Here is a 15,561-nt window from a genome sequence, read left to right as displayed (position 1 = left end):
TAGACCTAACTCCTGTTCATCCTACAGAACCCAGGCTCAGTTGGGACCCTCCTCATAGTATAATGGCTCTATGTATATCCACCTAACAGAGAAACCCATCAAACTGATATGTAACTGCCTATCTACCCGACTATTTCCCCTACCAAACTCTGAGTTTCTAGAGGGCAGGGAGTATGTTTCATTCATCTTTTATCCCCAACATTGAGCATAATAGTGGCTTGGCACATAGCAGGTATTCTGATTATGACTGAGAAAAGATGATAGAAGTGAAAGGGACATCAGTATGAGGGAGAATTTTTAGGACTTTTCTGTTTGTTTTGGTATGGGAGAGATTTAAGCATGCTCATAGAAAGGGGAAAATTCAGAAGGTTGAGGATCTAGATAATATATGAAATAGCTAATGGGATCAGGTACTAGAGGTAGTAAGAAAGGAATGGGGGCAAAATCCCCAAAGAAGGGCCCCCATCACACTCATCCAGTAAGAATGAGGTAAGGTGGGATTGCCTGGGTGACCTAGTCAGTTAAGTGTGACTGTTGATTTTAGCTCAGGTCATGATCTCAGGGTCAAGAGATCAAGCTCCGAGTTGGGCTCCACGCTCAGAGGGGAGTCTACTTCGGATTCTTTCTCTCCCTCAGCCCCTTCTCCTGTTATTCTCTCTCTCTCTCTCTCTCTCTCTCTCTCATAAATAAATAAATAAATAAATAAATAAATAAATCTTTTTTTAAAAAAAAAATGAGGTAAGTCGGGTGCAGAAAATGAAAACAGAACTCACATTTGATATGGCAAGCATTCTTTGTCCCAAGAGACTAGTTCAGCACCTGACACAAATGAGCCATTCTGTAAAAAGTTGTTAAATGAATAAATAATGAGGCCCAAGCAGATAATTTACACAAAGTAAAACAGAATGACTGAGCCTACACTGGCACCCACATCTGCTGACTTAGAAGACCCCTAAGTAGTTCAGCTTGGCAGGTGAGAGAAGAAACAAGGCCCAGGCTTACCTCTGAGGTATGCACCCCCACCTCCTCCAGGGACCTCATTAGAGATGTTTAGCTGGGCAAGTGTAAGCCCAGGCCCTGGGAGACAGGGCGGGGCGCTGGAGACACACTGCCTCTGCCCCTTCAGTAAGGGCTGGCCCTGGTTGTGTTGCTAAGAGCTTCAGAAGTCAGAGAAGAGTCACAGCTGGAGATCAAGGGCAGCCTCTTCAAGGCAGGCAAGCAGGCAAGCAGTAGCCCCCACCTCCTGAAGCCACCCATCAGCAGAGGCCCTGGGTATCTCACATCCAAGCATCAGGCCACAGAAGCATGAACCAGGACAGCAAAGTGAAGACGACGGAGTCCAGCCCCCCTGCCCCACCCAAGGCCAGGTGAGAGATCCCGGCCCCTGTGTCACATCTTTCCACCTAACTGGATAGAGTCTGATTCTTATTGATGCCCCCAGTGACAAACTCAATATTGAATGTCTGGTGAAGAAAATGAAACACTGCTTCTCCTCTTCTTTCCACAGGAAGTTGCTGCCTGTCCTCGACCCATCTGGGGATCACTACTACTGGTGGCTGAACACGATGGTCTTCCCAGTAATGTATAATCTCATCATCATCGTGTGCAGGTTCGGCAGGGTGCTGAAGGAAGGGTCTTAAGCAGAGATAAGAGCTCAAGAGTCAGGCCAAGGAAAGGGGCAGGCCCTTGGTCAGGACCCAAAGGAGAGGCAGCATGGTAGAGAGGACCCAGGGCAAAGTGCTGAGTGCCTTGGGGAGATTGCATTACACAGAGGGTGTTCTTGAGCCAATCTTTTCTATCCCTGACATACAGAGCCTGCTTTCCTGATTTGCAACACAGTTATCTGGTGGCCTGGTTAGTGCTGGACTACACAAGTGACCTGCTATACCTACTGGACATCGTGGTGCGCTTTCACACAGGTCAGTGAGCCCAAGGCTGACCCTTTGTCCCATGTTACCTTCCTAAAGATGGTCTTTGAGGCACAAGGAAGTGACCCCCTCCCTGATAGCAGTTTTGCATGCCTCCATGCTCACAACACCCCTATGCCCATCCCAGAAACCCTGGAGCAAGTTTTTGTCCATCTCTATCCTGTCCCCGTGTCTGTCTCCCTGTCTTACAGTGGCCACCCACACTCAGCCTTATTAGTGAGGTAGGCGGTGCCTTGACTCAGCCCCATACCTCACCCCATCTCATGGCTGACCCCGGCCTGTCTCCACCTCCTCCTCCCCAGGATTCTTGGACCAGGGCATCCTGGTGGTGGACAAAGGCAGGATTTCAAGTCGCTACGTTCGCACTTGGAGCTTCTTCTTGGACCTGGCTTCCCTGATGCCCACAGACTTGGCCTTCCTGAGTCTGGGCCCACACACCCCTACAGTGAGGCTGAACCGCTTCCTGCGTGCGCCCCGCCTCTTTGAGGCCTTTGACCGCACAGAGACCCGCACAGCTTATCCAAACGCCTTTCGCATCACCAAGCTGATGCTTTACATTTTTGTTGTTATCCATTGGAACAGCTGTCTATATTTTGCCCTGTCCCGGTACCTGGGCTTTGGGCGTGATGCCTGGGTGTACCCTGACCCCGCGCAGCCTGGCTTTGAGCGTCTGCGGCGCCAGTACCTCTATAGCTTTTACTTCTCCACGCTGATCTTGACCACTGTGGGTGATACACCGCTGCCAGCGCGGGAGGAGGAGTACCTCTTCATGGTGGGCGACTTCCTACTGGCTGTCATGGGTTTTGCCACCATCATGGGTAGCATGAGCTCTGTCATCTACAACATGAACACTGCAGATGCAGCTTTCTATCCAGACCATGCACTGGTGAAGAAGTACATGAAGCAGCAGCATGTCAATCGCCGACTGGAGCGGCGAGTTATTGACTGGTGAGGATGCTGGGGTCCCAGACCAGAACAGGGAGAGGTGTCCTGGATAAACCCTGAGGAAGGTGGCTGGGTCCTTACTGCCTAGCAGCCCAGGCAGGGCAACTAGGGCATGGCATTCCTTGAGAGGTTCACTGGGCAGGGCTTAGAAAAGAATGTCTTCCACTAGTTGCATTTGGACTAGGGGACTGGGTTGGATAAGAGATTATAGGGAGAGGAACTCATACACAAGGAAGGATAACCTGGAATAAAAACTGCCACTGCCTGGTAGGGCTCAGAAGTCCCTGGAAGGGCTAAAGGGAGAAGAGCAAGACTTGCCAGAGGATGGCCAACAAAATGGTTGACTATGTCATAGTTGTCCATATTATGGGATGAACAAAAGGAAATGTCAGCAAGTAGAGGAACTCAAGCAGGGGGCCGTTAAATACAGGGTTTGGTGACTGAAGTAGGTATCAGTGGGATGGTACAAGGCATCACTGAATGGTGGGTGGGGTAAAGTTTGACAGTAGGTAAAGGGTGTCTTATTCATTGTCGACTGGAGGCTTTCAGGCCCTGGGTAAGGGAAAAGAGGTCAAAACATATCTGTGTAGTGGCCCTGGAGTGAAGATATTCATCAGCCAACTGTCAAGTATTCCCATGACCCCCGTGAGATCTCAGTGTGACTGGGCCCTTGGCTGAGGCTTAGCTGAATCCTAACGGAAGGAATAGAGTTAGGCATCTAAGGAGCTGGTGAGGAACAATTGCTGCCCTTGTCCCCAGGTACCAGCACCTGCAGATCAACAAGAAGATGACCAACGAGGTAGCCATCTTACAGCACTTGCCTGAGCGGTTGCGGGCAGAAGTGGCTGTATCTGTACACTTGTCTACTCTGAGTAGGGTGCAGATCTTCCAGAACTGTGAGGCCAGCCTCCTAGAGGAGCTGGTACTGAAGCTGCAGCCCCAGACTTATTCGCCTGGAGAATATGTCTGCCGCAAGGGGGACATTGGCCGGGAGATGTACATCATCCGTGAGGGTCAGTTGGCTGTGGTGGCAGATGATGGCGTCACACAGTATGCTGTGCTTGGTGCAGGGCTCTACTTTGGGGAGATCAGCATCATCAACATCAAAGGTAGGCACCCCAGTGTTTGTTCCGGGACAGGGCTGGGAGGGGACAGCAGAACCTGCACTGACACTAAGTGGTACTTCAGGGCCTACAGATTAAGGAAACCTGCTCCCTTGCCTGAGTCACTAGAAAAGCAGGACACAGAGGGTCTGTTCCCTGAGAAGAAGCCGAGCCAAGGTTAGCATACAAGGTGGATCCTTGGCAAAGAGGAAGTAGATCTGCTCTGTGGATGTCAACCCAAGGCACCAACAGACCAGTGGAAAGTGACAGATATTTATTGCCACACTCAATACTTGCCACGTTCAAAGTGCTTCACAAGTACCAACTCACTAAATTCTCACAGTAACTCAGGTAGGTACCATTACCTGTATTTTAAATGTAAGGAAATAGGGGTACAGAGATGTTTGGGAAACTGTCCAAGGCCGTTGAGATAATGAGTACACACACTTGGAGTCAGTACAAGAAACTTTCTCACAGCCAGATGGAAAGGAGGCTAGAAGGAAGGCATTGCCGTTCTCTCCACCAACTCCAGGCCAAGCCAAGTACTAAGCGCTGACACACTGATTCCTTTTATCCACCTGCGCAGTAGGTGTATGCCTAAACGCAAGCAAAGACACTGAGGCCCCAGGAGATGGGGGGACATGGCAAGGAGTGAGTGCGCTGTCACTGACTGAAGCCACGGGGCTGTCAGCCTGGGGATTGCACTCTCCAATTGTGCCAAGGGCCTCACATCTGGCCTCCGAGGACCCTTCAAGCTCCATTTCCTGGATGCGGTCAGCTACTGTCTACCTGGCTTTGGACAAGTCATTTCCCTTTATTAGGCCTCGGTTTTCTCATCTATCCAATAGGGGATGATATCAAAAACCCAAAGGGCTATTTGTGAGGATTAAATGAGTTCTATGGATAAGGCATCAGCACAGTGTCTAAAGCATAGCAAGTGTTCACAAAGGGTAGTTCCTCTGAGCTTTGCAGCATTCGGCCTAACGCATCTTCCCCCGCAACCCCTCACCAATAACTTCCTAAAAATGTGAATACAGCTCCCTTGCTCAAAATATTTGAGCACTTTCCCACTGCCCTCAGAATAAGGTGTAAACTCCCTGTAGTGGTTTACCACACCCAGTGTGCCCTGCTCTCCCTTCCTCTTTCCATTCTCTTCACACTTTCACACTTTGTACTTCAGCCCCTCTGGACTGCTTACAGTTTGCTGCAGCCACCTGTCTCCTACCTCCATCTCCCTCTGCTTATACTCCTCTCTCTGCCTGGATATCTCTTCCCTCCCCCGGCCCTCCCCCTCTGACCCCTGCTCAGTCAGACATCACTCCCTCTAGGCTTCCCCAAAGTTTCTGCCAGCTTGTCAGGGGCTCTTTACCAGTCTTCCCACAGCATTGGATGCACACCTCTACACTGCACCAGCTATATACTGTTTTGTTACTATTCCTTTCCCATTAGATGTCTATCACCTCTAGACTGAATTCTTGCAGGCACATCACTGTTACCCACCCATCTCAGGGCCTGGTCCCCAGTAAATGAGTAAATGAAAAAATTAATAAAGCAGAAAGAGAAGCCTGAAAGCACAAATACGGAGGTAGGGGTCCTGGTTCAGGAATGAAAAACCCCTGACACCTATCCTAATTAACTGTCCTCCCATGTGTCTGCCCATGGGCCACAGGAAACATGTCTGGGAACCGCCGCACAGCCAACATCAAGAGTCTAGGTTATTCAGACCTGTTTTGCCTGAGCAAGGAGGACCTGCGGGAAGTCCTGAGTGAGTATCCAAAGGCCCAGGTTGTCATGGAAGAAAAGGGCCGTGAGATCCTGCTCAAAATGAACAAGTTGGATGTAAATGCCGAGGCAGCTGAGATTGCCCTACAGGAAGCCACAGAGTCTCGACTACGAGGCCTCGACCATCAACTTGATGATCTACAGACCAAATTTGCTCGCCTCCTGGCTGAGTTGGAATCCAGTGCACTCAAGATCGCTTATCGCATTGAACGGCTAGAGTGGCAGACTCGAGAGTGGCCAATGCCTGAGGAAATGGCTGAAGCTGATGATGAGGGCGAGCCTGGGGAGGGAACTTCCCAGGGTGGAAAAGGCAGGACTGGCCAAGAGGGACTCCCAGACCCAGAGTGACCCATTCCTATCCCTAGGACCCCTACTTCCAAGGGAATCCAGAGTTGTAGGAAAGCCTGCCTGCAGAAATTCTGCTATCCTGTCTGCTAGATTCAGAGATGGGAATGAATTGGGGGTATAAATGCTCACCTAGAGATATAGGAGTATAGCACCCATTCACATCCCACTCCCCAGTGCACCCATACGCACATAGACACACAGACACACACATAGACACACAGTTGCATATACACATATTGCACTCAAGACTGCATTCCATATAAAACACTCTCGAGTTCCCATTTTCAGAACACATATGCTTTCTCACAAACATAGGTATGTCTTATACCCACATAATACATATGCATTCATGCACCTCATAAAGACCCATATACTGAGACACACACCAATAGACACACAAATGCCCTCCACAGGTGTGCACACCCTTGTGAACACACAGAAACACACCCAGAGCCCTTTTCTTTACAGATATCCTTTAAATGCCTCTCACAAGGAAGTTCACAAATGTAGCCTGCAAGTTGCACTTCAATAAAGTATTTGCCTCCTCATTAAGCATTTTTGGGAGTGACAGGAAAAGGCAAAGCCAATAGAGGATGAATTCTGTCTGAATTCTGAGTCACACGGAAAAAGAGCATGCACTGTGTAGTAGTTGGTAGATTTGATTCAACAGGGGCCTGGGATACATGATAAATTGAGAATCAGTGCTGAGCCAAGGCAAAGCAGGATCATGAATCACATGATGTAAGTGTGCACATGCTCTCATAGATGATAGTCACATATACACACTGACCATTATATTTCATTCCAGAGTATGTATCTTTAACTTTGTGAACTCTGAGTGATTTGACCTAGCTTAGTGGACCAGAGCAGACACCGCTTCTCCTTCTTCCTTCCTCTGGCTCAGTCCTGGAGCCTGAGGCCAGAATAGAGCTACTCCATGTTCAGGACTGATTTCACAGGGAGGATAGTTCACAGCGCCATTCACCTGGCCCTGCTCTACTCTGTCAGCTGTTGGAGCTGGCTTTGGTGCTGGCAGAAATCCAACCATCCCTCTATATGGTATTTTTTTTTTTTACTTTTTGGGTTTTTTTTTTAAGATTTTATTTATTCATAGAGACACGGAGAGAGAGAGAGACAGAGACACAGGCAGAGGGAGAAGCAGGCTCCATGCAGGGACCCCGACGTGGGACTCAATCCTGGGTCTTCAGGATCAGGCCCTGAACTGAAGGCGGCGTTAAACCGCTGAGCCACCCAGGCTGTCCTATATGGTATTTTATAATACAGAGTGGCAGATAGGGACTAGGTGGAGTAGAACATCATGATTGGAAACCCCTGGAGATTAGTGTTTGGGGAGTTTTTAAGTAACTGTGGCATACTTGGACAGAGGTCTGCAGACTTGGGGCAGAGAGAGTGTCATGGGGTCTCTTGAGGGAATCTCCAGATCATATCCACCCTAGTCACAACTTTAGCTCCTCCAGGGCCTGGCCAGTCTTTGGTCTAAGCTGTGTCAGGTGGTGTTTTAAAACGTACCTTGGATTTAATTCATCAGTATGACTGAGTGATGACACATAGTGGTCAATGCCACTGAAAGAAGAATTTATTACTTACAGTCCCCAAGAGGAAGGGGCACACCACCATGCAGGGCCACCCAGGGAAGCACCAGGGTGATGAGAAAGCAGAAGGAGCAAGAGAAAAAAAATGGGTAAAAAACTCTTTTTGCTAGTGCTGGAAAGTTTTTAGGTAGGGACATCCACTTCCTGGGCAGGAATATTTGGGAGCTTATGGTTGGATAGCTAGTAATACAATTTTCAAAAACCCGTAAAAGTGAGACCACAGATCAGGTTGGCCCATGATTACAGAATATCAAGAATTATTATTACAGGTAGTACAAGAGAATGGAGGGTAGGGCCCTTAGTGCTGACAGGGCAGGAGGTGTGGGAGTATCTGCTGATGTGTAGTCATGGAGACATTCCCTCAGAACTGTTGGTGTCCTCAAAACTGAACAACCTTTTGGATATGGTGGATGCAGATAACACAGATGCACCCAGACATGAGAGACTGGGAACAAAACTTTCTCACAGAACCATAGGAACTGAGGCTGTGGCTGGAGTCCAGGTGTCAGAAGGCACTACAAGAGTCATTGCATTAATTCTTTTAAAAATATGGGGTTATTTGTCATCTCTTCCTCATAAAATATGAAGGGTGGCACTAAGTCTGTCTTGTTCATCTCTGTATCTTCAGGGCCAAAACTGTGCCTGACACATAGTATGTCCACAACTATGTACTTGACAACCAAAGAGATGGGAGTTGAAACAGATAAAGGCCCAAAGTTGGAGAAGATGTATGTCGATTTCTTAAGAGATGTACCTACCGTCTCTGCCCTCAAACTGTGTTGAGCTAGAATGGGTGGATATATTATACAGGCCATTTTCGTGTACCTGATGGATTTAGGGAGCTGAGAATAAGCTTTCCATTGACACACTACAATGTGCACACTTGTCCCAAGAGAAGGAAGGCTCTCTTAGAACAGGTGGCTCCTACCACCCCCCATAGAATCCTGTCTACAGCACGAGGAGGGTGGTAACTGACCATCTTATCTTCCCTGTCCCAGATGGAGAAACAAAACTCTTCTGGGGCCAGATGTGCATCTAGCTCTGCCTCTGCTATTTCAGGATGAGGAGGGTTCCTCAGGGTGGAGCCACCATGCCAAAAGACATCTTGAATATCAGCAATTCCAAGCTGGCATCCTCGAATGCTGGAGTGATTTCCATCACTGCATGACAGACACTGTTTTGACAACTTGGGATCAAACTGGGTTGAATTAGGTCACAACAGATGGAATATTAATATTAGTTACTGTGTATTAGATATCAGGGTAAGAGTATATGTGGCAGGAAACTTTATTGAGATACTCATTTAGGTTTTGTCCATTTCATCCTTCCTCCCATCATAAGAAAGTATCAAAATCTTTGTATCCTCTAGACTTAAAGCTTTTTTTTTAAGTAGGCCCCACGCCTAGCATCGAGCCCAATGCGGGCCTCGAACTCACAACCCCAAGTTGAAGACCTGAGCTGAGACCAAGAGTCGAATGCTTAGCCAAATAAGCCACCCGGATGCCCCAAAGCTTATTGAATTACAGAGTCAAAAATAGAGATTTTTCAGAAACTCCCTGCCATATCTTTTGTTGGTGACAACCAGGATTCTAGGTGAATTGTGCCCAATTGTCTGTGAGACCTTGAGAGTTGAAGAAGCAGGAGCTTCTGAGCCTAAAGAGAGGGGATTCCCCAAGACTAAGAAAAGGAATGGGATTCTTGAGCATTATATTAGTTTTCTTTTGCTGCTATAACATGTTACCATGAGTTGAACAGCTTCAAACAACATTTGTTTATATTTCAAAATTCTGGGAGTCAGAAATTCTGGCACAGTGTGGCTCAACTAGGCCCTCTGTTCAGGACCTCCAAGGCCAAAATCAAGGTGTTGGGTGAGCTGGTCTCTTTTCTGGAGGCTCTGGGAAAGAATCTGCTTCCTGGATCACTGAGGTTATTAGCAGAATACAATTCCTTTTTGGTTGTAAAACTGAGACCTGTTTCTTTGACACATGGCCCCTTCATCTTCAAGCCAACAAAGTTGTTCTTGTAAAACTTCCTCACTCTTCAAATCTCTTACTTCCCCTTCTATTGCAAGGCTGAGAAAGATGTCTGTTTTTTAGAGCTCATATAGTTAGACTAGGTCCACCTAGATAATCTAGGATAATCTCTCTAATTTAAGGTCAGCTGATTATTAATCTTATTTACACCCACAAAGTCCTTTTTTGCCATAAGCCAGGAGTAACACCAGAGGACAAGGAAAGGGAAGCCAGGGATCCCTGGGTGGCGCAGCGGTTTAGCGCCTACCTTTGGCCCAGGGCGCGATCCTGGAGACCCGGGATCGAATCCCACGTCAGGCTCCCGGTGCATGGAGCCTGCTTCTCCCTCTGCCTGTCTCTGCCTCTCTCTGTGTGTGTGTGTGACTATCATAAAAAAAAAAAAAAAAAAAAAAGGAAAGGGAAGCCAAAATTTCACCTATCACAGGGTTTCTGGGGAGGAAAACACCCTGGACCCCACTTTCACAGGGGCCCAGAATAAGGAACAATACAAACTGAGTCCTTGAAACTGGAGAAAAAGATTACACTGGCTCAGTGGCCCTGGAGCCTCAAAGCAGCACCACCTAGAGGGAACACAGCCTTGAGCAAGGTGCATTCTCTGCATAACCCAGTAAGGTCTCTAAGCCCAGGCCTTCCTCGCCCCCAGAGATTCTGTCCAACAGAAAATCCACAGAGACTTTTTGCAAGAAGCTAAACTGTGGGAAAAGAGAGTGGAAAGAAAGTCAGAAAACACAAAGTGAGATTAAAGTTTCCATAAGCTGGGTGGTTAAAAGCTTAGATGAGAATTGTCTGATTTGGGGAATCAAGGAAAGATTCAATTTTTTTTACATACTATTATGGAATCATTTGTAACTGCTATCTCATACATTACCTCATTATCTCTTATAACAACGTTAGGAAGCTTAAATTATTATTAGGCTTGTTTTTCCAGATCAGGAAACTGAAGTCCATAGAGCAACTAAAAATATTAGATATGACTTATTGAGAAGCTATTATATTCCGGGTCCTGGATGAAGTGCATTGTCTCAACTAATCCGCACAACTACATGAGAAAGATGAGACTACTGCCACCTCTTAAAATGAGGAAACCAAGGCTCTGGGAGATCAGAAGATCTGCCCAATATCACAGGGGTCCCAAGTCACATGGAATAAAAAAACCTAGGTCTGCCTTACTGTTTCCTTTAGGGAGATAAGTAAAGGGACCACCTCAGCTGAGACTGAGGCCAGGCAAGCTCCTACCTTTCTTAAGAATGACTACTGCAAGCAGTAGCAGTATTGGGGGTAACCAAGAGAGAAGAAGCCAGTAGTGCAGAGCAAAGCTTGTGAATCACCAACAAGCCTGCCCAATGTGCCGAAGTGTTGGTATCAGGGCTGCAGCCAAAGACAAAGGACCACCCAGTGCCCTGGAGAAGAGCACAGCTCTCACATCTGCACACATGGAGCTGTAAGAGGAGAGCAGAACTTTTGGAGTGGCTGCTAGATTCCTACAAGGGTGAGCTGTAATTCTCCTATACGAACGGTCCAAGGACCTGCTGCTGAGAGCCCAGAGGCTTCTCGCTTAGCGCTTGTCTCTCCCACAGAATCTTCTCTCCTGGGATCATGGCCTCAGGACACCTTGGCCTGGCTAAGATTTGAAATGTGCACTCCTCCTCAACATTCCCAGTTAGCTACACCCACACCCACCCCCCACCCCACCCCCACACACACACAGAGGCTTCTTCAGCCTCCCCACTTTATCTTTTTCTTTCTGAGAGCTTGGCTGCTCGCCCAAGAGACAGATGGAAATTAAGTATCAAGCTTGGGAGGAAATCAGATTCATAGGGAAAAGGGCCATCCAACCCAAGGAAAGATCTGGTGCAAACACTAGGTGCCAGGAGCAGAAGGCGAGGTGGGTGGATTCGAGCTTGAGGCTGAAGCTAGGGTTTGGCCTGAATCTCTGATCAGAGAAGGATGGTTAAGCCGAGTTAGAGCTGGGGTCAGAGTCAAGGCTCAAGACAGGACAGGTATTAGGCTGGCCTAAAAGCACAACAGATGGGGAAGAGCTTGGAACCAATCCAAGTCAGATTTTAGTTCTGAAATATCAATTACTTGCTGGGGGACTCAGCCTCCTGCACAATCGTTTAGTGTTGTTGAAAGAAATGCTTGGAGAATTAAAATGTAAATGAGATAATGACTGTAAACTTCCTGCTGATGCCTGACAAATAGCAACTGCTTAATAATGAACAGTGGCTATGATGTTTATTCCTACCCCTCTAGCAGAGGCAAGCGGGACACAGGTTGTCTGGCCCGGCTCAGCCCGGGGCCTCTGGCCTGTACTGGCAATGCCAGGTCTGGACAGCAGAGGGCGCAGGGCTCCCCTTCCCTCCCTCCTTCTACCTCCTGCCCTGGCCTCCTAAAGCTGGCAGAACTAGAATCTTAGGGACAGAGAAATGGGATCTTAGGGACAGAATTGTGGTCTTAACTGGTTTGTTAAAACTCTTGATTTTTTAGCAAAGCCTAAGATGCAGCAGTGACGATGCCAAAAGCCGTTACAGACGAAGTTGTGCCAAGGCAGAGGCTGAGGCAGCCCGGCTAGGGGCCGCCCTACTGAATGGCTGAGAGCATTCAGGATGCCCTCTCCTACAGGGTGGAAAATCCTCGTGCTTTTCATCAAACACGCATGGGCCCTCTCTGTGTCTGGCATTATCATTCCAGTTTGAGTATCTTCGCTTGTTGTCCTCAACCTTGCTGTTCACCAACAGGTGTCCGAGGGCCCCACCAGTTAATAACTCAGGTGTGTTCATGGAAGCCCTCTCTCTGGTGAGTGAGCCTTCCTGTGGCTTTTTTAGCTTTCAAATGAGGCCCTGACCCAAGAGATTCAGGCCCCTCTTGGCCTACTCACGAAAGCCCATGTCTGAAGCCAAGTGTAACCATCAGTGAAAGCCAGCCCCTGTGTGTGCGCTCTGCTCTCCCTAGGACAAGCCCCGGGCTCCAGAAGGGGGTACTTTCTGTCATTTCTTTCCTCTGACCAACATCTCTGCCTCCTCTGGCTCCAGTCGGTCTGTCTTCTCTGCCTGTTCCCTCTTTAATTATCCCAAGAGAAGAGCCTCCTACGTGGGCAGGGAGTGTGTGGGCAGCAGCACAGCACAGAAACATATCTGCACATCACAGAAATGCAGACAAGAGAAGGCCTTGAAAGATGTGGAGAGAAGGCAACTTAATGAGCCACAGAGGGAGGGACTGAGCCAGTGGGCAAGTGGGCATCTCAAGGACTAATCTGTGACTGGTTCCGCTCCTAGCACTGGATCCCAGCTCGGGGGGCAGGGGCGGGGGGGCGGTGTGCAGTGTGTGTCAAAGCCAGAGGTGCTGGAGGCAGAGCTATCCCACCACCCTCACACCACTCTGTGTGTGAATACTGGGATTCCTGGGTAAAAGCACTGATAAATTTTGTGGGCCTGCAAGATCCCTAGAATAAGGAATACCTTATAAAGCAGGTTATCGGACTGTACATTAGGCTCTATATTCTCCTCTCTTTAGTTGTTTCCCCAGAACATTTACTGAAGTGTTGTTTAAACATTCCCCTCTTATCTCAATTGTGATATAGAATATTGAAAGAAGGATCATGTGCCCACACTTGAGCCAGTGTGGCAGTAGCTAGGTGATTGAGACTTCCCCAAGGGAAAGGTAAATTATTCTAGCTATAAGAGTCAAACTAGGTGGGTCAGCACTCCCCTTCAAAACACACACACACACACACACACACATACACACACACAGAAACCAAAAAACCTGACAACCTTGGCAGATCAAGGCTTGAGTCACAATAGCAACTTCCCTCAGAACTGATCTTGGCCCTATGTCAGGACATCTTCCACTTGCTTCCTTGACCTCTTGGGTTTCTGACTTGTTCTGGGATAAGGGTCAAGGACTCTTTCTTCTTGGCACCCATGTTGAGTTTGCAGTTCCCTCCTTGCTCTGATCCTGAGCAATCCCAATCTCCCTAAATGCTGACTTAATCCCTGGCATAGATGGAATTTCCCAGTTTTGAGAAATGAACTTCCACCCTCTCAGCACCTCATTTTCATACCCTCCTCTGCACATTTTATTCTCCCTTCTCCACTCTGCCTATCCCTTGGAAGTGTTTTTTTTTTTTTTCCTCTAATGAACCATCTTCTTGAAACAATTTATATTCACCACCTCTCCTCCATCACCCATCTGCATTTAGAGGGGACAGTATGAGCGAGGTACAAGGGTGATGAACAACATGGAACACACCATGAAACTATAAGCAATTCAAGGTTCTTTGAGCATAAAGACAGGAAACAAGTAATGAGAATAGTGTGGAGAGTGGTTTGAGAACCTGTTGGAGGAAATGGCAGGAGCCAGAGCCTTGGAATACAGGCAAGCAAAAGGACAATTATAAGACCTGTTTTGGGGATTCCTGGGTGGCTCAGTGGTCTAGTGCCTGCCTTTGGCCCGGGGCGTGACCCTGGAGTCCCAGGATCGAGTCCCACATCCGGCTCTTTGCATGGAGCCTGCTTCTCCCTCTGCCTGTGTCTCTGCCTCACTCTCTCTCTCTCTCTCTCTCTCTGTCTCTCATGAATAAATTAAAAAATAAATAATATAAAAAATAAAAATAAAAAAATAAAACCTGTCATTGTAAGAATTACCATAACAAGAGGTACAAGGTGTTACAGAAGTCCATAGGAGAGGTGCCTAGCCCCGGAAACCTTCTCAGAGAATTTTCATCCTCAGTAACCATCTTTCAACAACAGCTTCTTTGGACACTCTCCCAAGTCCCATGTTAACTAAAGACAGCAATCCTCTAAGGATGGTACGTACACCCTCTACAGAAAGGCGTGGCTCCTCTTCCTTTCACAAGTCGGTGCACAGATTTGGGGCCCTCTGCACTCACCGATGCAGCTGCTTCACTCTCAATACACCCCTGCTCCTCGTCACTCCTTGATATGTTCTTTGCACTACTCTCTTTCCTTTCTCACTGCTGACAACTCCAACTTTCTGAAGCCGACTTATTTATTACTCATGCTAGACTTTGTTACTTACTTCATAGTTCTGTCTTTTCGATGTCCCGCTAAGATTTCATGGCCCATCATTGTGCCTTGGTCCCTTTGTTTTTCTATCCCACCCAACTGGCAAAATCTCAGCTTTGGATGAACCGAACAATCAACATTCTTCATGCTTGCATCCCTCTGAGCTCTGCTGGAAAAACCGATACCACTAGAAATTCACAGTCACTAACTCTTAGGTCGGTCCTCAATACTTTCCCAGTTATCTTATTATATTCCTCCAGCATCTATTTCTCCTTTCCTATTTTATACAGGTTTCCTAAACCACCTTGACTACTAGAATTTCAGTCCTCTCCACACACACACACACACACACACACACACACATAAACACACCCATACACACACCACTCACTGATAACCAGATCTCCAACTCCACAGAGAAAATAGAAAAATATAAGACAGCAGCTCCCATTAAATCTATGCATCTACTATGTTAATTAAGATGCAGAACAAGTTGTTATGACAAGAAGAGAAAATATGTAGGGCCTTAAGATTGCAGTTTCTTTTTCATACAAGAAAACGTGGGGTAGTAAAATGGCTTGAGTATAGGAGACCCAGGCTCCTACCATCTTGTCACTCCGCCATCCCTAGTGTGTCACCCTCATGGCATGACTGAAGATGGCTTGCCCTCACATTCACATTCAACCTACAGGAAAGGACAATGAGGAAGAAGCAGTCCACTCCTCTCCTGTAAAAGCTTGATCTTGAAGCTGTACTTATAACTTTTGCCCACAACCACTGTC

General features: G+C 47.5%; 2 protein-coding genes across 9 annotated transcripts in view; one reads left to right on the top strand and one right to left on the bottom strand.

The window, feature by feature from the left end:
• FHIP1B (FHF complex subunit HOOK interacting protein 1B) overlaps positions 1-15,561 on the bottom strand; it is a 117,260-nt gene that overhangs the window by 95,917 nt on the left and 5,782 nt on the right. The window lies entirely within an intron of this gene.
• CNGA4 (cyclic nucleotide gated channel subunit alpha 4) lies at positions 1,306-6,106 on the top strand. Its single transcript, XM_025987181.1, has 6 exons — positions 1,306-1,367; positions 1,508-1,609; positions 1,813-1,919; positions 2,231-2,876; positions 3,633-3,982; positions 5,646-6,106. Exons 1-6 carry the CDS (start codon positions 1,306-1,308, stop codon positions 6,104-6,106), a joined length of 1,728 nt encoding a protein of 575 aa, XP_025842966.1.

The sequence above is a fragment of the Vulpes vulpes genome, chromosome 11 (genome assembly GCF_048418805.1).
Source record: "Vulpes vulpes isolate BD-2025 chromosome 11, VulVul3, whole genome shotgun sequence".
Lineage (NCBI taxonomy): Eukaryota > Metazoa > Chordata > Mammalia > Carnivora > Canidae > Vulpes > Vulpes vulpes.
This window is presented reverse-complemented; position numbering and strand designations above follow the sequence as displayed.

Excerpts from the sequence above, each read along its gene's own strand:
- CNGA4 (XM_025987181.1), top strand. The coding sequence starts at position 1,306 with ATGAACCAGGACAGCAAAGTGAAGACGACGGAGTCCAGCCCCCCTGCC. Across the intron at positions 2,877-3,632 it reads GAGCGGCGAGTTATTGACTG|GTACCAGCACCTGCAGATCA; the intron begins GTGAGGATGCTG and ends CCTTGTCCCCAG. Across the intron at positions 3,983-5,645 it reads CAGCATCATCAACATCAAAG|GAAACATGTCTGGGAACCGC; the intron begins GTAGGCACCCCA and ends CATGGGCCACAG.